This window comes from Micromys minutus, assembly GCF_963924665.1.
Source record: "Micromys minutus genome assembly, chromosome: 29".
In the NCBI taxonomy this organism is placed as follows: Eukaryota; Metazoa; Chordata; class Mammalia; order Rodentia; family Muridae; genus Micromys; species Micromys minutus.
This window is the reverse complement of record NC_137964.1, coordinates 6,325,057-6,348,418: the sequence shown is the minus strand read 5'-3', so window position 1 is coordinate 6,348,418 and position 23,362 is coordinate 6,325,057. Positions and strand designations below refer to the sequence as shown.

At 47.2% G+C, this 23,362-nt stretch overlaps 1 protein-coding gene across 2 annotated transcripts in view; it reads left to right on the top strand.

Moving 5' to 3' along the window:
* The window catches only part of FLT1 (fms related receptor tyrosine kinase 1), a 161,005-nt gene that overhangs the window by 103,493 nt on the left and 34,150 nt on the right, over nt 1–23,362 (top strand). For both annotated transcript variants that reach the window (XM_080941158.1, XM_080941157.1), the window contains 4 exons: nt 3,463–3,594; nt 13,897–14,003; nt 17,997–18,129; nt 22,982–23,086. In XM_080941158.1, the coding sequence (XP_080797284.1) occupies nt 3,463–3,594; nt 13,897–14,003; nt 17,997–18,129; nt 22,982–23,086 (477 nt within the window). The remainder of the gene's footprint in view (nt 1–3,462; nt 3,595–13,896; nt 14,004–17,996; nt 18,130–22,981; nt 23,087–23,362) is intronic.

The window sequence follows — 23,362 nt, the reverse complement described above, 5'->3', positions numbered from 1 at the left end:
TTTCTCTGTGTAGCCCTGGCTGTCCTGGAACTCCCTTTATAGTCCAGACTGGTCTTGAACTCACAAAAGATCTACCTGCCGCTGCCTCCCACTGAGAGATTAAAGGCACATGGTGGTGGTAGTGATGGTAGTGGTGGCGGCGTGTGCCACCACCACTACCATCACTACCACCACCACCACCACCACTACCATCACTACCACCACCGCCACCACAGCTTGTTTGTGCGATGGGCTCTCAACACCACAATCCGCAGCCACAGTCACATTCTCTGATTGCCAGCTACACCCGGTTGTGCTGTCTCGCCTGCTCCTTTCCCTCCTGTTTCTGCGGTGCTGGGGATGGAACTCACAGCCTAGGGCATGGTATGTAAATCATTCATCACTGACCTGCACCCACAAACTGATATCCACCAAACCTTCTGCCAGGACTTCATTCATATTTTTTCCCTGTTCCTGGAATACATGTGTTGCAAAGCAAGTGTTCCTCTTATTATATAGGGAGAAAAACATCCTCAAAGGGACTCTAGGACTTAGCCAGTCACAGAGAAGAACCCTATGAAGAAGGCACATTTCCACTCATTGAGGCTTAAAGTCCCGGCATCCGCTTTGGCTCATCTCCCTCCGTTGCTTGAGCCAACTCCTGCAGGTTGTCTCTTCCCAGTGTGTATTTCCATTTCTTCTCCCACTTTCCTTCCCATCCTCCCATCCAGGCTTAGGGGTTGGGCTTCACCATCCCTTGCCTGAATTTCAAGTAGGGAGCCGGACTGCCCCATGCCGCTCTTTCCTCATTCCAGCCCCATCCTGCCTTCTGTGAGACTAAACTTCCCTACATGCTGCTTGCATGATGTCATTTCCACAGCCAAACATCTTTAGGACTCTCTTCCTCCCTGATCAGAATGACCCCTGACTTCCCCTTCATCGGCCGGTCATTCTAAAACAGGGCTTTTGGAATCACACACACTCACACAGACATACACTCACACACACACACACACACACACACATTAAGCAGCAGTCATTTCACACTAATGGGATGGTTTTGGTTTGTGTGTCTTGTTTTACATGATAATGCTCAATTCTGGTGAGAAAGATGAAATAATGTACCATTGTTCACTTCTGGTACAACACTGACAGATTGCTCTAGTGTACATCTCCACTGATGTGAGAAAACACGGACCAAAAGCTACTTGGGGAGGAGAGGATTTATGTGGTTCACAGGTCGTTGTCTGCCATTGAGGGAAGCCAAGGCAGGAACTGGAGGCAGGAACTGGAGGCAGGAACTGGAGGCAGGAACTGAAGCAGAGACCACAGAGGAATGTTGCTTACTGGCTTGTTCAGCCTGCTTTCTAAGATACTCACGGCCATGTCAATCATTAATCAAGAAAATGACAATGACTATACAGTTGACATACCAATGTGGATGGGGAAAATCTCACAGCCCCCCCCCGCCCCCCAATGAAGAGTTACCAGCAATTAGCTACAACTTGGAATGATAGAGTTAATATTCCTCAGAAATGAGCAACCTAACTGGTTAGCTAATGCTAACTGGTCATCCCTAAAAACATATGTGTGTGTGTGTGTGTGTGTGTGTGTGTGTGTGTCTGGACATATTTGTTCACTATATATAATTATGTATTTGTCCTATAGTGGGTTGTTTGGTTGATGGTGCTTTTGTTAGTTAGCTTGGCTTTGTTTTTGAGGCAGAGCCACATAGCACAGGTTGGCCTCAAGCTTACTGGGTAGCTGAGGCTAACCTTCCTGTCTCTACCTCCACTTGTAGCTATGCTGCTACACCCTGCCTTTCAACAGATTTACCCTGTTATTTTGTATGTGTGTGTGGAGCTGAGGGGGCCTGGAAGAGGGTATGGGGTCTCCTGGAGTTACAGACACTTGTGAGCTGCCTGGTGTGCATACTGAGAACTGAACCCGGGCCCGCTGGAAGTACACCATGCACCCTTAACTGCTGGGCCACCTCTCTAACCCTAAATCCTTAGGAAGCCTGGGGAGGAGGCAGGATCTGTGTTCTGGCCACTTCTTTCCTCTGCGTGCTTACTGAATACTGGTACTCAGTGCTCGGTACTGAGCTGCAGAGGCCTTGTTTCTCTTCCCTGATTCTCTTCTTCCTCAGATTATGTTATCTGTATGAGTGTCTGTCTGCATGTTTGCACATGTACCACATGCATACCTGGTGCCCGTGAAGGTCAGAAAAAGAGATCGGCTCTCTTGGAGCTGGAGTCACGGACGATTGCGATACATCACGGGGGTGCTGGGAACAGAACCTGGGTCCTCTGCAAGAATGTGTGCACTTAAGCGTGCTGTTGTCTCTTCAGCTCTTCTCATGGGGCTCATTCCTGGTCCAGGGACAACACATCTGCTACTCGCTTTGCTTTTAATGCTATCTATAATCCATTTGTAATATATATAATATATAATATGTAAAAATATAATATATAATATGTAATAATATAATATATAATATGTGATAATATAATATATATAATATATAATATGTAATAATATAATATATATATATATATTAAATATATAATGTCATCCATCATCCATTTACCTGTCTCTATCTGCCTGTCTGTCTATCTGTCTATCTCGTTTTTATATTTCCACGTGTGGTCAGGCGCACTGACTACCTCTCCAGGACACATCCTCAGTGCATGTTCGCGGTCACCTCGTCTCATTCCTTGCTTTCTCAGTTCACCTTGGACAGTCCTTCAAGCTGCAGCCCAAGGCCCACCTCCACAGGCTCCTCCCTAGGTGCTCATTTGCATTCTTGTTAGCTGTCTGTTCCCCAGACTCAGACTGATGGGAGAGCAAATACCTAGTAAACACTTGGTGACAGTACTTGGCAGAGGCCTCTGTGTCTCGAAGCTCTTCAGAGGTCTGGAAGTTCATGGCAGTCTGTGTAGTACCGAGTATTAAGTACTTGCATCTACTGAGCACTTACCACTATGATACACATACATTGAATGGGAACTGCTTCCATTTTATATCAAGACTGGGGAAAACAAAGCATAGACCCAGTAAGTGATTTGCCTGTAGACTAAGGTGTGGATTCAAACAGCTGGCCCAAGCTTTTTACCTTCAGGCTGTACCACCTCATCAGGCCACGTGGCAAATGACCCTATGCCACAAATGTGGCGTGGGTTAAGCTGCATGTTCTTGATCGTGTTGCTTAATAATGGGAAGTCTCCATTTTCTCCGTGTGGTGGGGACAAGGCATCAGCCTCCCGGTTTGGAAGCACCAGGCTCTGGCATGGGGACTGCACTCACGGCAGGATTGGACAGATGTGCTGATCAGCCCAGGAGACTGAGTGAACCACCCCATGCCGGGTTAAGTCGGGCTCAGAACCTCTTCCGGAAGCCTAGGAGAGGAAGGCACTAGGCTTCCTGAAGGCTGTTTGGGTTTGTCCTCCAGACCTGCTAATGTAAACATCTCTCGCTCCCCAGGAATTATTTTAGGACCGGGAAACAGCACACTGTTTATTGAAAGAGTCACAGAAGAGGATGAGGGTGTCTATAGGTGCCGAGCCACCAACCAGAAGGGGGCCGTGGAAAGCTCAGCTTACCTCACCGTGCAAGGTAAACAGCTGGTAACTCAGACACCTGTTTCCCTGTTTGCTTAACTGTCCCCAAACCCCCATCCCCACCCCCCACCCCTGTCTTCTCTGGCAGCCCAGTAGGTTCTTTCCCTCACCCTTCCTCCTTGCCTGATGACACTGTGTGGCTCTATCTGAAGGAAGGGGTTGGCTGTCTCAGCAGGGGAAGTACTTCCCGGAAGAAGGGAGCCTGGTGTGCTACTAACACAGTGGATAAAATTACTCAGGATGGCCCAAAGGGTTCACCTCTGTGAGAAATAAGGCCAGGAAGAAAGAAGGGACCCACCCACTGAAATTGTTTACCTCTACACACCCCCCCCCCTTATTTTTCTGAGTGCTGGAAATTACAGTTGAGATACTTTTTCCTCTGCTGGTTATCACAAGGAGACACATTATTCTCAGAAGCAATGCATACCAGAACAGCTCACACCTTACACACTACCCTGCGAGTACCTCTTCTTGGACCTCAGACAGTTTGTTGAAGAGCAGAGCACAAAGTGTCTGGATCCCACTCTGACTGCAGCCACGTGGCTTGCATTTGGAAAACAGTTTCAACCCAGGTTTCCATTTTTCCCATGCTAAGCACCATCCCAGCTCTAAAATGTACAGCATCGTAAGATTGCTGGGTGCCTCTTAGGTACCAGTATCAATGGCATATGGAGATCTGATATGGAAAAATAGAATTTGTTTAGGATCCATTCCACAGTGCTCAGGGGTGCATTTGAGGGCGTGGGGATGCTTCTGGGGAGAAGCCAAGAAGGAAGAAAAGTTGAAACTATTTTACCATAAATCTGGACTTCTAAAAAGAGAATAGTATTCCCCAAACAGCCCGAGGAATGGTCAAATCTTCCTTGTTTTAAAATGGTCTTCCAATTCTGCCCACACATCAGATGAGACTAAGTAAGCCTTTCTCAAAGTCTGCCCTCTGTCTTTGGCATGGACATCAGGTATGGCCGGCAGAGGCTACATCAGTCCAGGGAGAGCTGAAAACAAGAGACACCCCTCAGGCTCACTCAGAGGTGTTCCAGTGGACCCACGAGGTATGTGGAGCAGTTAGGAAGCCCCCAGAGATGCAAAGAGGCCACCTAAAACTCAGGAAGCCAGTGGTGGTCCTGATGAAGGAAACTCCGTTTCTTCTGAAACCCACCGCCACCCATCCCACAGATGCTTCGCCTTGCTAAGTACAGGATCCCATGCTGTCTAGTGGGCACATCCAGTGCAGTGAGAGAAGCCCTAGGAAGACTGTGCATGTCAGTGTAAATTTTCCCTCTTCTGACAGGATAATCTGGGCGTCTCAGAAGCTATGTTACTTGGTCTCGTGTTTTACAACATTTGTGATCCAGTATTTCCCCGAGACTGTGTTCAAGTTTTGGGGGAGTAGGCATCAGCTTCATAGAAGAATATACTTTGAAACAGGGAGCTGTTTGCAAGTTGACAGTAAACGGAGCTAGGGAAAGCTGCACATGAGTGAGGGCCAGGTACTCGAAGGACTCTGGGCTCAGAGAATTAGTATGGTCATGTGACGCCATTCGGGGCAGTGGACTGCAGTTATCTGCAGATCATCTTATAACTGAAAATGGAGGGCTAGAGAGATGGCTCAGTGGTTAAGAGCCCTGGATGCTCTTCCAAAGGACCAGGGTTCAATTCCCAGCACCCACATGGCAGCTCACACCTACCTATAACTCAAGTTCCAGGGGGAATCCAATACCCTCAGACAGATATATTCACAGGCAAAATACTAATTCACATAAAATAAAAATTAGCATTGCAGATACCTTTAATCCTAGAACACACAGAGAAACCCTGTCTGGAAAAGAAAGGAACAGAGATAGAGAGAGGGGAAGAAGGAGAGGGAGAGGAGAGAGAGGGAGCGAGAGAAGGAAGAAAGGAAGGGGGAAAAGGAAATGGACTCTCGCCCTTGAACTTAGGATTCATGTCACTGAGGGTCTGAAGTACACCCTAGCTTCAGATGTGATTTCCTGGTATGCTCCTATCTCACCCAGTCGAGTTTAGGAAATGCAGGCACACGGGTTGTGTCTGTGGCTAAGTTTAACAGATTTAAAGAGGTTCAGGAATCAGCCAGGAAGGAAACGGTCTGCTCATTTTATTCCCTTTGCAAAGGGAGTCTAATACTCACAGATAAAACAATGTGTTATTTTGGTATCTGAAAAGGATAAATGGACTGTGGAGTCTGAGTGGCTTCTTTAAATAATCACGGGTCTTGTTTGCTTTGGATGGGACTTTGGGCACATGCGGAGCTGGGGGTGGGGTCGTCCAGTGTCAAGATCACAGCGAAGCTGTCAGCAATCAGGATCACTTCTGAAATTAACATATTTGGTCCACTTGTATCCAAAGACTTAAACTAAGCTCCGTTCTCTTACTGAGGCTGGAAGCTAGTCTCCACACAAGGACTTTTCCTGTGGCAGACTTAGACACTGATATGCTTAAATGGTATTCATAGTTATGCAGGAAAAACACCTCAGAGGATGACTTCACTTCGAAGCATCCTGCTACAGGTGGTGATGGCTTAAGAGATGACACAGAAAAGGTCACTGCCCCCATGCTGGATGCGGTGTCCCAGATGTGGGCTGTGACACATCTGCTTGAGAAAGGAGCCACACAGTAAGGGACATGCACCATACTCCCCAATTAGATCCCAAGACTTCAGAACGGAAACAGCTCCAAACAAACTTAGCATGCGTCTCGGTGGCCCCCACAGTGCTCGGTGCCCCATTCCCGGTCCTCGGACCTGCAGCCCATCCCCCACGGCCATCATGGCACCGAGCATGAAGGTGCTAAAGTAACTTACGACTCTGTGGTTCTCCTTCTGTCTCAGACGCTGGCCATTTTCAGAGTCCCGAGTAACAAGCCATGCTCAGAAAAGATAACGTGTCTATGCCTAATTGTATACAGGATGTTCAAGGCCCTTTATATACACAGCCTTTAAAAAAAAAAGCCTTTAAAAAAAAAACTTTGGTGTAAAGCTGGATTAATGCAATTGGCCTATCTTTGTAACAATTTCTTTCTTTTCCTCTTTTCTTCTTAATGCTTTCTAAGAAGCTGTATAGACCAATTTGGGTTTAAAGAATTTTTAAAATGGTGCCTGAGCCCAGTTAGGATGAGTTAAGATATCTATCTATAGATGGTTCTTGAAGCAAAAGAATTAGACTTCAAACATACCCATCTTATCTTTTCTCACGGAAACTAGGCTTCTGTGAGTATAGGGTCTCACAGACACTGATGGTAGCTGTGTTAGGAAGGCCTGGATGTGTTGACTATACCTTACTTTATTAGGTACATGGTATATTTCGTTAAGCAAGCATGCATGAATATACTTGCTTCTCTTATTACTTTATGCACATGAGTGTTTTGTCTACATGTACATGTGTGTGTTGTGTGCACGCAGTGCTTGCAGCGGCCAAAAGAAGGTACCAGAGCCCCTCGAACTGGAGTTGTAGATAGTTGTGAATTCACATATAGGTGCTGGAAATTGAGCCCAGGTCCTCTAGTCCAGCCAGCACTTTTAACCAGGGAACCATCTTTCTCTCCCCATCCCGACTCCCTGCCTAAATTTTGCAGCATTCCTGTGAGAAAGTTTAGCTGTTGAAAATAAGACTCTAGTGAGACTCACACGGGGCCACTAGGCTAGGAAGTGACGGAGCTGAGAATGGGAAATCCTTGAGCCCCTCCCCTGCGCTGTGTCTCATGGAGGGTGGGGGACCCTCTCTGCAGCAAGCTGTCTCCACTTCAGGAGCTGAGTCACTTTCGGGGAAATTACCTCCCTTCCTGGTACTTCAGTCTCTGCACTACAAAATGGGACCATTGATAATGGTTGACTAACCTTCCCCGAGCTGTTACAGGAGGAAGAGAGTATGTCATGATAAAATCTGAAGTATTCGCTGTTATTACTGCTGGTTAATGTGTTCCTCTACTCCAGCAAAGCTTAGAGTATCGCATACTTTCCTGGGCTTACTGTGAGTCACCCAGATGGCGCACCGAACTGCACTCCTGTTTGGCTTAAGGATTGGCCTGTGATAAGGATGTGTTACAGAACAAATGTCCCAAACCGCAATTTTAATTATTTTTTTTTTCTTCTTTCCTTCCTTTCTTAACCTGAAATTACTCTCAAAAAGGTACTTCATACGTATCACAGTCCTGAAGAGAAGATCCAAATTGGTCTAAACAGAATCTTAGAAAACATTTAAAAAAAAAAAAAAAAAAAAAAAAAGCCTGTTGAAAGATGGACAATCCAATTGTACCATTCTAGTGAGTGACAGAGAAGCCACATTAAAGGTCAGAGAAAATCTCAGAAAGAAGACAGCATTCTGTGTTTAGCTTATTACAATGGGGTCTAATCTTTTCTCATACCTACAATCTTTTTCTCTGGAACATGTTTGCGCTATTTTATTACTACTTTATTATTTATTAATTTAAATTAAAATAACAGTGGAGCAGAGTTCACCTAGCCCATCTTGTTTGGGGTCAGGTAAAGCTTTGGGAGAAGGTTCTTAAAAGATGCCAGGCATCTGTATCAAAGGCTGGTTTGCTTTAGGCAGAAAAGGGAAGCTGATGCTGGGAACAAGCCTGAGCCAAGTCAGCCATCCTTCACTTGATCCCCAAAAAATGATAAAGAGAAAAATTAATGTGTGTGTGTGCTTTATCTACATGTATGCCCGTGTGCCATGTATGTATCTGGTGCCCAAAGAGGCCAGAAGAGGGTGCTGGGTCCCCTGGAACTGGAGTCACAGATGATCGTGAGCTGTGGTACTGGAAATTGAACCTGGGTCCTCTGCACCATCACTGGGTACCACCAAAGCAGCAACAAGCTGCTCAGAGGAGGCAGAATGCAGCCCGTGATAGGGGTCCCAGCCCGTGTTCTCCCTGATGAAAAACAGCAAGATCTGGGACAGATGCTGTGGTTCTCAATCTCCTGTGTACCCAGATGCCTCTGGGGCAGCAAGGAGTTGAAGACGGTGGCCCGGTGGTCCAAAAGTCTGTACTTCTCTTAAATGCCAGGCAGAAAGGGGATGACTGAGCCCCGGATAAGGTGGGATCTGCTTTGGTTCCAAGAGAGTGCTGGAAGTACAGGGGGCTGAGAGAAAGACGGCCTTCTCCCTTCTCCCATCCCCACCAAGGTCCTTGAAGGAGACAGTCTTTGCTTGTCCAAATGGCTTTTCTTTTCTTTTCTTTTTTTTTAATCTTTATTTATTTATTTTATGTATGTGAGTACACTGTAGCTGGCTTCAGACACACCAGAAGAGGGCATCAGATCCCATTACAGATGGTTGTGAGCCACCATGTGGTTGCTGGGAATTGAACTCAGAACCTCTGGAAGAGCAGTCAGTGCTCTTAACCTCTGAGCCATCCCTCCAGCCCTTCTTTTTTTTTTAATGGCGAATGTAAATACATTTTACTCGGGGTGAATCAGGGATCGAATACCTTTTGTAGGAAAGAATTCCCAGGAAGGCGTTGGCTAAACACTTGGGGCCTGTCTAGATACCTCATTAGCATGGAGAGCTCTAGATTTTTATACTATGTAACCGGTTGTCATGGTCTTCTCAGTGAGGTGTCACAGTTATGTGTTCCAGATCAGGCAAAGCCTGGTTGGAAGCTGGTTCCACAGCTGCCCTTCTCAATTCTGAGATTCCCCGGGAGTTAAACCTGCTTCAACCTCACCAGTCCTTCTGACTGGTGGCACGGTCTCTCCAGCCCATAAAACTGTATTTAAAAGTTCAAAGGTCGGGGCAGGGCGGGACAGGGCTGGGGAGATGGCTCAGCAGTTAAGAGCACTGACTGTTCCTGCAGAGGTCCTGAGTTCAATTTCCAGTAACCATATGGTGGCTCACAACCATCTGTAATGGGATCTCTCTTCTGGTGTGTCTGAAGACAGTGACAGTGTACTTATATATATATGTATGTATGTGTATGCATATATGTATGTGTATATGTATAAAAAGTTCAAAGGGGCTGAGAGAAGGGGTGGGAAGTGAGGAAAGTTTCAAGTCATACCTAACAGCAGTTTGCATATTCACCCCTATTGGCTAAAAATGTTAAAAAGAAACTGAGGCTTTGGTCTACCACACAGCTGCTCACAGGCTCATACAAGAACGTTCTCCCAATTCCTGATGACAGTTGCTCTAGGTGAGTCCCCCCTCCCCCATCATTTTCTCACTCCACCCGGATAAAGCTCCCTGGTGATTTGCTTCTTGGGAACTCAACTGGTTAATATTCCATCTGCTCTGCTGCCTGGCCTGAGGTGCTGGCAGCCTGCTACCACACAGTGCCACATGCCAGGCCAGAGTGTGGATGCCTGGCTACGGAGAATACACCTGAACATTCCGTAGCCTGGTTACACAGCCAGGGCCTGTCCCTGGTGACAGAAGTGTGCCTCCGGTTCACTCAGGCAGCACTGCTCACAAAGAGCCCACCACCATGCCACTAGACAGGGTCAAGACACTGCATAGTGCAGACTCAACCCACTCCCCCGCCCCCTTCAGAATTCAGTGGCACCCCTGGGGAGGCCGATGACTGTAGCAATCGCCTATCTCGCCAGCAAGGAAGACTCGCCACAACAGGATCCTTTTACAGGCATTTATTGTGGGTTTGATTGCAGTTGCGAAAGACCCTGAGCCCAGAAACCAGCCCTCTTTATATATGCTTAGGAGGAATGTGTCGATACCTGATTGGTGCATTCTGTGTGCCCTAATTAGCATACTCTGAGTCAGCATGAGTCAGCAAAACAGGCATATGTGCATGCGCACTTAGGTTGTTTATCTCAAGACTGGCCACCCTCCCTTCGGGCTGGGCGCCATCTTGTAATGGCAAATGCGGTGGCTTCCCACAGCTGACATGGTTCTGTGCAAGGGAACAGGAACCTATACCAAAAGCACCATTAACATAATATTTGCTTGAGCCACATTCTTATCCTGAGTAGGACAGAGGTATGCTGTGTCCTTTCACACACACCTGATGGGAGCTATGACCATCAGACCAGCACTCTCTCCTAATAATTATCAAGTCCCACCCACATTGCCCTGCCCTGAGCAGCTGGGCTATTTTGTATACTGAATGGATCACCTGTCACCAGCCTGGTGACCACCAGGTGGGGTGGGGGTGGGGTGGGATGGGGTGGGTGGCTAGTCAGGCTAGTGGGTAGAGAAAGGACCTACAGGGGCTTCAGCCAAAGCTTATCCTGACAATTCTTCAGCAAAAAAGCAGTAGAAACAGAACTATCAAATGGAACACAGATGCCGCCGTGTAAAATGCTAAGATTTTTACTACGCACTACTGGGTACTGATGTTGAATTGAGCTTGACATTCTTCTTAACAGTATTCTAAAGAGTCGATTCCTCAAACGTGTGATTACATATAAATAGTCCCACCCGAAAGGAATTTTGCTTGAGTAAGGACTATGGAATTAGACTTCGGGGGGCCAGTTTCCTGTCCCATGGAATGCACTGGGAAAGTTCCCACAGTCACATAGGGCCACTTGGTTCACGTTACGTGTAGGAATCTTGTGCAAGGACCCTAATGAGGACACTGCCATCAGCATCTATGACAGTCAAAGGCCACTGCAGGGTGCCTCCGGAAAGCTCCTGTTATACTACACAATGCACACACACACACTCAAGAAATCCATACTTCCGAGAACTTTGGTTTACACATGTTTCACCCTAGGGATGTATATTGAGATTAAAGGACAAAAGAAACCATAAGACCTAAGCATTTAAAGTTTTACCTTAATTTTTAAAATTGGGAGCAGGGTTGGAGAAATGGCTCAGCAGTTAACAGCACTGGCTGCTCTTTGAGAAGACCCGGTTCAGTTCCCAGCACCCACATGATGGCTCACAACCATCTGTAACTCCAGTTCCAGGAGATCCAACGCCCTCTTCTGACATCCAGAGACACTGCATGCATGCGGCACACATATACACCCTGGCAAAACAGCCATGCATATAAAATAAAAGTAAACTGACATTTAAAAAAATATTGACAAGCCAGGGCCTTATCATACAACGTATGAGCCTCCACTAAGCTACACAACCCTCTCAAATTTTGAATTTTATGCTGACAGTCATGGAGAGCACACGTGGAGGCAGGGGAATGACAGGAAGGAGAAGTGACCTGAGGCAGTCGAAGCTGGGCAGAGGAGAACGGAAGCAGGTTCTCTAGGCAGCCACAGAGGATAGAGAGGAGCAAATTCTTTCACAAACCCCGGAAGCAGCTCAGTCAGGTAGGACAGAGAACGTTGCCTGTCCGAAGTGAAGCCTCAGAAGATCCGGGGAAAGGAGGAAATGGCGGTACCCTCAGATGTGTGACTGTTGAGCACAGGACTCGGATCAGCTGGGTTAAAATCGTACCACTCACAGACAAGAGGATTAATCGTCAGTTTCCTCATTCCAGAACTGGGGAAAGTCTACCTCAGAGGGTTGGCAGGAGTCTTGCTGAGTGTCAGCACTGTCTCTCATGAGTTCCAGAGTACATACTTGCTGTGATTCGGTGCAGGAAACCTCACCGACTCCAACTGCCTGCAGCATTGCCCCTGATTTATTCATCACATAGATGCTCAGAGTCCCATGATGCTCTGGGCCCCGCCCTGTGCTTCCTAGCACACGGCCACGGTCTGCACAATCACCTTCCATGACTAGGGCTTTCCTTTTGCTCTTCCCACTCCCATGATGCCCTTCTCTGCCTTCCTGTCCGCCAATTAAACTTATTTAAAAGTGCATCTTCCAGAAGACATTGAACCCATCAACCTCTGAGGTATTTTTAAATTACTGGAGGCAGGGCACGTGTAGCGATTTTTTTGGAAGTTGGTTCTCTCCTTCCGTCTTGTTTTGTACAAGTTTCTGTGACTGAGCTGAGTAGTTTATCCTAACTGGCCTGTAAGCTTCTGGGTGAGTCTCTTGTCTCCGCCCCCATCTCACCATAGGAGTGCGGGTATTAGTTTTTCACATGGATCCCAGGAAATGAAGTTCAAGCCATCAGGTCTGCATGGCTGAAGCCTTTGCCAACTTTGAGGCCATCTCTGCAGACCTTGGAAGCATTTAAAAAGATTGGTTTCTGGTCTAGGAATATAGCGGGGTTGGGTATCCCGGTAGGTAGAGCGCTTGCCTAGCATTCGTGAGGCCCTGGATTTGAGCCTCAGCAGTACTTGAACTGGTTATAGGGCCAAGGTCAAGAAAGTCAAAGCCATCCTTGGTGATGGGACCTCTTTGGGATACCTACCTGAGAGACCCTATTTAGAAAAAAATAAATGCTATGAGACACTTGGCTTGGTTTACTGAGCTTCTTGAATGTTCTGACTCCCTATCACTGGTCTGCCTGTGTCCTCTGCACCTACCGTTGTTGTAGGAGAATTTAGCTCATCTTAGCTGAAGACAGACAACCCCACAGTGAGGTACTCGTGTTTGAAACAATATTGCTGTTGTGTATTCAGGGAGTGGTCGTGAGTACAGCATCCTTAGTAAGTGCCCAGTGAGTGAACACAGATTCCCCCCGGCCATGCCTAAGGAGAACATCTCATATGACTTTGGCCTGACCTCCTTTGTCACTGTAGCCCAGTCAAGAAAGTGCTCCTAACCCCTGCTCAGACCCAGTTGTGTGTATGGTGTGTGTGTGTGTGTATGCATGTGAGTGTGTGGGATATATGTATTCATGAAAGAGCAAGGGTGGGGGGGTGAGAGAGAGAAAGAGACAGACAGACAACAGAGACAGAGACTGCCCTGGTTATAGAGGGACAGTGCTCAGGTTTTTGCTATGAACCATGAAATCAGTGTGACTGGGTGGGAAGCAAGCCTGTGGTCCCTCTTTCCTCTCAGCCTGTGCCTTCTGGCTGCAGAGGTCAGAGTCCCAGAGGCAGGGAACAGCACCGTGGTGATTCTGAGCAGCTGCCTGAGAAGCAAGCAGGTGATCACGGCCATCTTTGAGATTTACTTTCATTTTTAATGTCTGCTTTGAAGAATTTTGTGAGTCCCAAAGTGGCCCCTTTTATGTCTTTTTTTTTTTAGCACTTCCTGAAAAGCCCAATTAGGCAGATTTAGCTCTTAAATGAGCACCCCCCCTTTAATTTCCTTCCATCTTTATTTTCTCCTCTCATTTTTAATTAATTATTTCTGAGAATACTGCTTACGAACTTAGCAGAGTTGCTGAAGAGTCCTTCCAGGTGCAAGTTCAGGACCTGTCTCAGAAGCCTCGTGCCCCCACAGATGCCCAGCTAGAGTGAGTGAAGGCGTCAGATTAAAGGACTTCTTTGACAGCATCTTTGTGGTTCTTCTTTCTCTAGGAACCTCAGACAAGTCAAACCTGGAGCTGATCACTCTCACATGCACATGCGTGGCTGCGACACTCTTTTGGCTCCTTCTAACTCTCTTCATCCGAAAACTGAAGCGGGTAAGAATACGGGAGATGTGATCACTGAGCCATACGACCCCCTTCCCTGTGAGAGTGTCCGTTGTTCAGCCATCTTGTTGAGATATATGTATAGTTAATGTCATGGGGAGCTCATCCCTAAGCAAAGAACTGTTGGGCAGCTAACAATTGCTGAGAAAGGGGAAAATTAGCCTCTCCCAGGGATGAGCTCCCTAATTAGTTATCCAAGGCCAAGTGGCCATTCCTAAAATCATGTATACACAAGAAACACTGAACAGACTCAGTAGGTCATACTCTGTAAGTTCAAGGCCAGCTTGGTCTACAAGGTGAGCAGGAGCTATCCAGAGAAACCCTGACTCAATACCTCTCTCCAAGAGGAAGAAAAGAAGTAAAAGGGAAGGTGAGGGGTCCGGAGAGATGGTTCAGAGGTTAAGAGCACTGGCTACTCATGCAGAGGTTGCAAGGTGAGGCCTTGCAGGTGCCTCTGGGCAGGGCCTTAGAGGCAATGGGAAGAAAGGAGTCTTGTTAACTGAAGGCTTTGGTGGAGGAGGAAGGATGTTAAGCAAAAGTAAAAATGGTAAGAGGAGGCTGCTGCTCCAGGTAGGGGAGGAGGTGAAGGTGTAGGTTGGGTTTCCTCTGGTACCGAAGCCTCCCTCGCAGAGCAAGTGAGAGTTGACCCACACACGCTCAGGAAATCGAGAGGTGCAAGAAAGAACCACGTGACTGACTAGAGGGTTGGAGTTGGGAGATCTGACTTGAGTAAGGCAAGGTTTCTACATTTTCTAGAGATTCTGCTGTATGGTTGTCCCATTGCTGTCCCGTGTCTTGTGGGTAACGTCTTATGCAGGCTCATCCTACCAAAATGTCAGAGAGATATTATTCCCCCGTTTTAAAGAAGGAAACCGAGGTTCCCTGAGGTAAAGACATGGGACCGAATGTCACTGTGGTAGGTTTTGAGCACAGGCTTGTCTGATCTCAGCTCGATATTCAAAATCATAAGGCATACTTGATCATTGGAATGGGGGGCGGCGGTGGCCATCTTCCATGTTTATATGAGACATCAGTCTTTTGCCAAGTGGAGCATTTGGTTTTGAGACCTGACAAGGCCACTGCTTTAGAAGGAAACAATTGTTTTGAAAGGAGAGAATACATCTTCTGGGGAAATAATTTGGAAAAAAAAGCAAGTTTGCCAAAACTGGCTCGATGGTGCAGAGCCAGATAGCCCAGGGGAAAGCTCAGGAGAGAAAATATCGAGCAAAACTTAAGGTGCTTAAGTTGAGATGTTCAAGAGAGACTTGAAAGAGAATAACTATAAGGGATGACAAAATCATCAATCAATCAATCCATTCATCAATCAATCACACTCTAACCTGCCCCCTTCTTCCCTAACTGGAGAAGCAGCCTTCTTGTGGGATAAAAGACCTAATGGGATAAAACTAGGAAGATCTAGAACAGATCTAAGAGGGCTCTTATGCTGCCAAGACTCCACGGCTTACGTGTTGGGAGAAAGAAATCATCAACCATTTGCATGGAAGAGGCAAAGGTCAAAGATGCCCAGTGGTTTCTCTAACCACAATGCTATTTCCTCACTGATATAGAATAAACTTTATCTCCCGGTCCCCACCCGGCAGAGCCAGTCTTAGAACAATGGCTAATGGGTATTGATGCTTGCTAGAAGCCAGGTCCTGTTCTAACAGGTTGGCCAATCGTTTGATATCCATGACAACCCTATCGGGTAAGTACAGTTACTATCACCATGTCACAGATAAGCAAGCTAGGTTTGGAGGAGTTCAGCCACTTGCCTGGGAGGTCATTTGACTGTGCACAGAGTCAAAGGGTGGCTCAAACGGAGGCAGTGTCCTCAGTGCCAAGTGCTAAGTGGCCGCTCAGATTAGCATCAATTAAAAGAATAAATATTTGTCAACTAGTACTCTGTCAACACATTTCCCTCGCAGGTCTGCATGGTGTTCCCGCTCTCTCATTGAGATAAAACATTGAATTTCACAGGAGTCACATGGGTTCTGCTCTAAACCCTTGCCACCTCCCCATACCGCATACACGAAAGGCGTCTCTTGCTAAGTTTCAGCTGTCATAAGCTCTTTAATGGTTGCCTTGGCGATACCCAACGTGAAAAGCTTAGTCGTCAAAATCGACCGAGCTGCTTTTCCCCTGAGCACCCGGCACCTATCGCCTGACACCACTGGTCTCACTTCTTATCTTTGACTTTTCACCTTTATTGGACGCTAAGCAAACTTTCTGCCCGGAGCTATTTGTCCCACGTTCTATTGATGATTTTTGTAAGGCGAATGATCGCAAGCAAGTGATGGATGAGGTGAGCTGTGACCACCGGGAATGGGCTGAGAAAGGGCTCAGGAATGTGGCAGCTGTGAGGTGTCGTCTACAGAAAGGCAGTTTTTCCTCACTTCATGCTTCCTCCTGGTTAAGGGAAGGAGAAGCTGGGAAGGAGAGGGCCGGCCTCATTTCGGTGACGTTTGTGTACCTTTGAGGCAGGGATTCTATGGGAAAGCACTCTTTCTGTGCCGTCCAAGAGTCTGCCCACAGAAACTCAATAATCAATGCCAGAGATGCGTCCATTCATAGGAAACACATCGGCTGATCGATCCTGTCAATCTACTGCTCTGTGATCTGCCACAATAGCTGCTTTCTGGGGTTTGATTCGTATGACCAAGAAATCGAGATCATAGCACACAGCTTGACATCTGAAAAATGCCCCCAAGGAACTCAAAATGTGTCTACATTTACACCTCGGTTTTCTGAAAATGATCAGCTTCTATTTCTGAGAATAGGCAGAATTTCGAATATGCTAAAGCTCTGTTCTAACGGCACTTCTGGACTCCACAGTATTTCCAGATAGTGAATCGATTATGAGCTGCAGGTATCTGACTGGTTAGATACTTTCAAAATGTCTACACTTCCCTAGCGACCCTGGGTTAACTTGGCCACTCCTGGATTTCTTATAAATTTAGAAAAAAACAATATAATAAAAGAACCCCCCATACCCACTGCTTGTCCTCCTTCATGTATGTCGTATTAAGATATACAGAATGGTGCTGGAGAGATGCTCAGTGGTTAAGAGCATTTACTATTCTTCCAGAGGACTTAGGTTCTGTTCCCAGTACCATCATGGCTCACAGCATTGTAACTCCAATTCCAAGGGATCTGATACCTTCATAGGCACCAGCCAGGCAGAACACACATACACATAAAAGAAAAATAGCTAATCTGTGTTTAAAAGCTGTTCAGAGCAGCACAGAAAGCTCTCGGACACGGTTTAGAATCATATTAAATGACCTTCACTTACAAAAGAAAAAGAAAAAAAGAAGTTCTCATATGGTTGCCCCAGAACATGATGTGTACATGAGGCCAGTGAAGGTTTGGGGCACACTTGTTCAAGATAGGATGCCAGTACTCTGGAGACGTCATTAAAAAAAGAGTGGTCTCCCAGAAACACTGCACGCCAGTGTAGATGTCTCAGCCACTGTCCTACTTCTGTGAAGAGACACCATGACCAAGTCAACCTTTAAAAGAAAGCATTTAACTGGGGGAGGGGCTGAGGGGAGGACTGGGGCAGAGTTGGGAGGGGCCTTGCTAACAATGTTAGAGGGTGGGTTCATGACCATCACGGCAGGGAGCACGGTGGCAGTCAGGTGTGGCAGTAGAGGAGACAGGCTTTTCCTGGGTTTTCAAAACCTCAGAGCCCCACCCCAAGTGACACACCTCCTACTTCGGAGCTACATTTCTTGATCCTTCCTAAACGTCCACCAACTGGGAACCAAGTTCTCAAATACTTGAGCCTTTGGCAGCCATTAATCCTCAAACCGCCACAGTGTGTGTGTGTGTGTGTGTGTGTGTGTGTGTGTGTGTGTGTTTAAGGGACCCTCTGTACCTGGCCACCCAAGACAGTAGAGGTTGTCAAGTATTATAAACTGGAAAACTGAGGTCTCACTGTTGTTTTTCTTCTTGGTAACTTTGAGGGTGTTCTCTATTTCTCAGTCTTCTTCTGAAGTAAAGACGGACTACCTGTCAATCATAATGGACCCAGATGAAGTCCCCCTGGATGAACAGTGTGAGCGGCTGCCCTATGATGCCAGCAAGTGGGAGTTTGCTCGGGAGAGACTTAAACTAGGTAAGGTGTTTATTTGGCAGATCCACAACCCATCAGAAAAACCTACCCCACACAAAACACTTGCTTTAAGAAAAGCAACAGAAATCGAGACTTGGGAGGGGGTCTTCCTTCCACCTGCTCATCTACTGGCTGGGGACACGGACCAGAGGGAATATAGTCTGTTGCTAAGTCAAAAGGACAAAGTAACAAGAAACACCTTCATGCTGGTTCCCTAGTTATTGAGTGGTACAAGGTCTCATCCCTCCAAGCTTAGTCTGCAGCTAGAAGGTAAGGAGAGGAGAAGACAGTCTGTGGCTTACAAGCCCAGTCGCTCTTAGATAGCAAAACTACTGGGAACTTAGACACCTGTTGCCTAGAACAGTTCAGCAGAGCAAGGCTCAGTTAAGCCAAGCCCCTTGTGCAACCCCGGCATGTTGTAAAGTGACCTGTGACTTTCCTGGTGTGCTGTGGTCCAGCCCTCAGGGAGCACTTCAGTTTCACTTTTGAAGAGCAGAGACGTCTTTTCCAGGTAGGGCAGATGTTGTAAACAGCAGGCTCCTGGGCTTGCCCCCAGTTCCTCTGGCTCAGACGTCACAATGCACACTTATCTTCAACTTTGGCGCTGCCAAACAATCAAAGCTGCGGCGACTCCTACCCAAAATGTCTAGAGCATGGCTTCTCAAAGTTTTCCACTTGCTCTGGTGTATGCCAGAGTCATTAGGGGTTGGAACTAGGAAAACAGATTGTGAGCCCAATGTCCTCTGGGCTTGTCGCTCGCAGAGCAAGAGCCCTTGCTGTTCTGACAGCGTGACCCTTCTCTTCACGGGCAAGCTGCACTGGGGTGGGGGTGAAATGGTTGTTCTTGCTTTTCCCTTGGGGCTCGAAATGATTCTGCTTCCACGAGGAAAGGAGACTTATCCATGAGGGTCCTGCTCCGCTTGGAGGGGAAAAGCTTGGAAGTCAGCTCAAAGCTGGAGAAAGCCAGACAAGGATTGTTGGGGTTAGGGGTGGGGGTCTAGGGGAAATCTACTAAATATTGAGCACACAAATGCAGGTGGCACAGGAGGTGAATTCCTTCTGCGAGGCTGAATGCTCAGGCAGCCCCTCGGTGACCTTGGCAGGGAGGACGGCACCATTTTCTCCCACGATCAGGAGCTGTTCTCAGACCAAGTTGCTCTCCAGAGTTGTTAGCTAGAATTAGACATACTTCTTCCCAGACAGGAGCCATGAGAGCTCCCTGCCAACTTCTGATCCCACCCCCACCCCCACCCCAAGCCCAACCCACCCTGGTCCCTTCATTTCTACTCACTTTAATCCTTAGCACATCCCTCTAGGCTGTTTTCTCTGTCCCCAAAACTCCCTTGAGCTCAGAGAATTCACGTAATCATATTTCATACGCTTTCCCTGTTGGTTGAAGGTTTTGCTTGGTGAGCGCTTGCTATGTGGAGTGCCTCAGCTGCGATTTGGCTGGTGTCCAGCTGAGTGTCTCTCTTGGGTAAGAGCAAACAGGCATCAAGCTTTTTGGTGCACAGTGTGGCGACAAGACGGGAGGAGCTCTCCTCTGATGAACGTGGGAGTGAGGAGACCCCAGACGTCTTGGAAGCCAAGGAAGTGACAAAGGGATTTGAAATCGTGGCTGGCAACAAAAAGAGCCAAGGTTACATCTAGATTGGTGGAGAGGGGAAAATGTTTTGATGGGCAGTGTTACACTGGGAGGAAAAAAAAGAATGAATGAAAAAAGAAGTAAGAAACACACAGGCCAAGGGGTGATTTTAGCAGTGTCCAACCTTGTAGGAGGCACATCAGAAGTTCCCCTACTCGACTGTTCAGTTGGAAGTTGATGTTAGTATAATTGCTAAAATTAGGGGGATAGGGGTGAGGAATGGGGGGACACGGACAACTTCCTGACTCCTTCCCAATTTCTTACTAACCCTGGGAGGGGATTCAGCTCCCATAAATGTACAGGATACTGTCTGATGTAGTAGAATATTTCTACTAGAGAGCAATGCGCAGGAGAAGTTGCCTAACACAGAAAAGCACACAGGAAGCCTGGCGCTGAACAATTACCACAGCCAGTAAGACCAGTTCCCTCGATTGCCAGAGCAGGGTAGCATTGATCAGTCAGCTTTTGTCATGGCGGTCAGAATAGCTATCAGCATTCTGGAAGGATGCTTAGGAAGGGAAGGATTTTGTTGATGATGATGATGATGATGATGATGATGATGATGATGATGACGACGACGACGATGACGATGGTTTCAGGAGGTTCAGCTCATAGTGACCTGACACTGTACTCAGGCAGAGCATCATGGCATCAGTAGCCTGTGATCATGGTTGCTCCTCACTTCCTAGAGGACAGGAAGCAGAGAGACGGGCCAGCAAGGGTAATGGAGGACATACCCCCACAAAACCTACCTCCTCCAGCTCAGCCAACCTCTTAAAATTTTTTGAGTTCCCCTGTCCCTCAAAATAACAACACCAGCTCTGGAGTAAGCCCTCACGCAACAGTTGAAGCCCTCACACAACAGAGGACATTTCATGTTGAAAACATAACAGGGGCCAAGTTCATGCTGCCCTGCCCCCTCCCTAGAGTGGCTGGGACTTGTCAAAGTTATTCCAGTACTCTTGCATTGCATGACAGTGACCTAACACATTTCTAAACTAGTGTGTGGCATTCCAGACGACACTAAGAGTTCCAAGGAAAGGAAATGTTCAGGCTAGGTCAAGTCCAGCGTGAACGAGTCTCACAGGGAGTAGAACCAGGGATTTGAAGTCGGATTCCAAGGCAGGAGATGAAGGTTCACAGAGCTGGTGATAGTGTCACGTCCTTTTTATGGGGCAGCCCAGTGAGACCAACTTGTTCCCACTGGTAGAAGCAAACCCCCAAATGCCTGTTAACACAGAGTGGGGGATGTGCAAGGATGGCCGGGAAGGGAGTATGTAGGGGTAAACACTGGAGAAAAGCAGGAGCCTTTGGAGTGTGTGGAGAGATCATACCAATGTTTCCTGGGCTCTGGACACTTTCAGATGGCAGAATGCTAGCTGAAGAACATTGTTCTTTTTCTCTGAAAATCGAAGACCAGTCTCCAACCAAAAGATGCTATTTGTTTTGACAGCCAGGAGACCCCTAAGGAACTCTCCCCCACCCAACCTTGACGCACAGCACTTGACGGGGGGGGGGGGGGGGCACTGCTTACATTTCCGTCTTAACTAAGAGTCCATCTGAGTCAGACCATTTTACACGAAAGGATGTGTGACCGTGTCTCTGTGGCGTGCTCTGAGAAAAATCAAGTTCAGTAGCCACCAGCTGTACGTGCGTGACTTTGGAAAACTATGCTATCTCCTGGTGTGGTCCTTCTGAGCAGAGTGTGTCCCGGGAGACAGCTCTTGTGATGACTCTCGTCACTGAAACTGCCCAGATGCTCCTTGGAGGGAAGTTGACTTGGAGCTGCAACAAGACACGGTTGTGCATAAATGGACAAGGGCTCAGACATGATGAGTGCTTTGTCACAAAGAGTATCTGTCTGTCTGTCTTCTGTCTGCCTGGCTGGCTGTCTATCTATCTATCTATCTATCTATCTATCTATCTACACATATATACATAACGAGATAGATAGATAGATAGATGTAGAGAGGCAGAGATAGATAGCTATATATTAGATTAGAGATAGAGATAGAGATAGAGATAGAGATAGAATCTCCTCAGGGGGAAGGAACTGGAGAAAGGAAAGCTAATTAACTGAGGGTTTATTAGCAGGGCAGTCTGAGGAAGGAGACTGGGATGGAGAAGGGTTAAATTAACTTTTCGCCAATGGCATTCTATCCGCCCCTTTGCCCCCACTCCTCTGAGGACACACAGTATAGGAGAATGAAAGGAAGATGGCTTTCATGACTCTCTCTTCTTCCAGCACATCATGCTAGGGGCAGCCGCTTCTTACAGGGCTCTAGTTAGTTTCCTAACTGTGCAAACGAGGGCCCTAAATAGAAAAGAAGTAAGGAATTCCAGGGATATTCCACCTAAAGGGCTTTCAGCCTCCCTGCCCCAACCTCCAGTCCACAGGGCTCCCTAGTTACTATCCACCAGTCCTAACATGGCTCTGCATTCTGCTGTGACTGGACAGGGCCTCCTTTGTACCAGTTACCACGCCGGGGACTTGGAGGTTCAGACAGTGCCCTTCCCTTTCTGAGTCACGCTGGCTTATTCAAGAGTCGGGAAAGACATGGGATGAACAGTCACCACAGCAAAATATAGCAGGCACCACAAGAAGACACCCTGCTTTCTCACAGTTCTTGGCAATCACCTCTCTGGGGTTGAAGCAAATTGCTACCTATGTTTGGTGGCTCATGTGCTGGAAACCATGAGGGCTTGTAATGGTCATATAGCCATGTAAGAGCTACCAGAAAATGCCCTGACCAGCACGGATGCCTGAGAAACGACCCGGTGCTTATTTGTAAGAGCTGAGGCATCATTACACCAACAGTAGTCACTGCCATTCGTCCTGTCTACAGAAAACGTAGGGAATGACCTCAGTGGCAAGAACGAGGGCTTGGAACATCTTAGTCATGAAACAGAGAAGCTCCCTGGGTTTGGTGTTTTCTTCCTTCTGGGAGACTCTCTGGACAGTGGAAATGGTCAGTTTCCTTCACCGAATGCTGTAGAAGCTGACTAGTCTTGAAGGATGTGGTAGTGGGGGGCTCAGAGGCAGATGAACAAGTTCAGAGGAAAAGACACTTTCCTTTGGGTCAGTCCACTGCAGAATCCCCTTCAAAGATGCACGCCTTGCATAACACATACAAAACAGCATTTCTGTCTTGGCAAAGACTTGACTTGCTGTTGGCTTCACAAACAAACCAAGGTCTTCTTCTATCGTAGGCAAATCGCTCGGGAGAGGGGCTTTTGGGAAAGTGGTTCAAGCCTCTGCATTTGGCATTAAGAAATCACCCACCTGCCGGACTGTGGCTGTGAAGATGTTGAAAGGTACGTGAGCCATATGCCAGAGCCTGGTTGTCAATCACTTTTCACCTTTTTGCACCCTCTATGATGGTGCAAGATTCGTGTACCCTAGGAACAAATGAGCTATCTCTGCTTAAGCCTGGGCTTCCTTCTGTGTGCCTGGACTGTAGATTCAGCTACATTGGCCCAGAATAAATCTTGTCAATGAAACAATCTAGAACTGTCCATAGGAAATTGATCTCGGTCATCCTAAGGTCTTTCTCTTCTCACAGCTCAGACAGACACCTGAGGACTTAGATC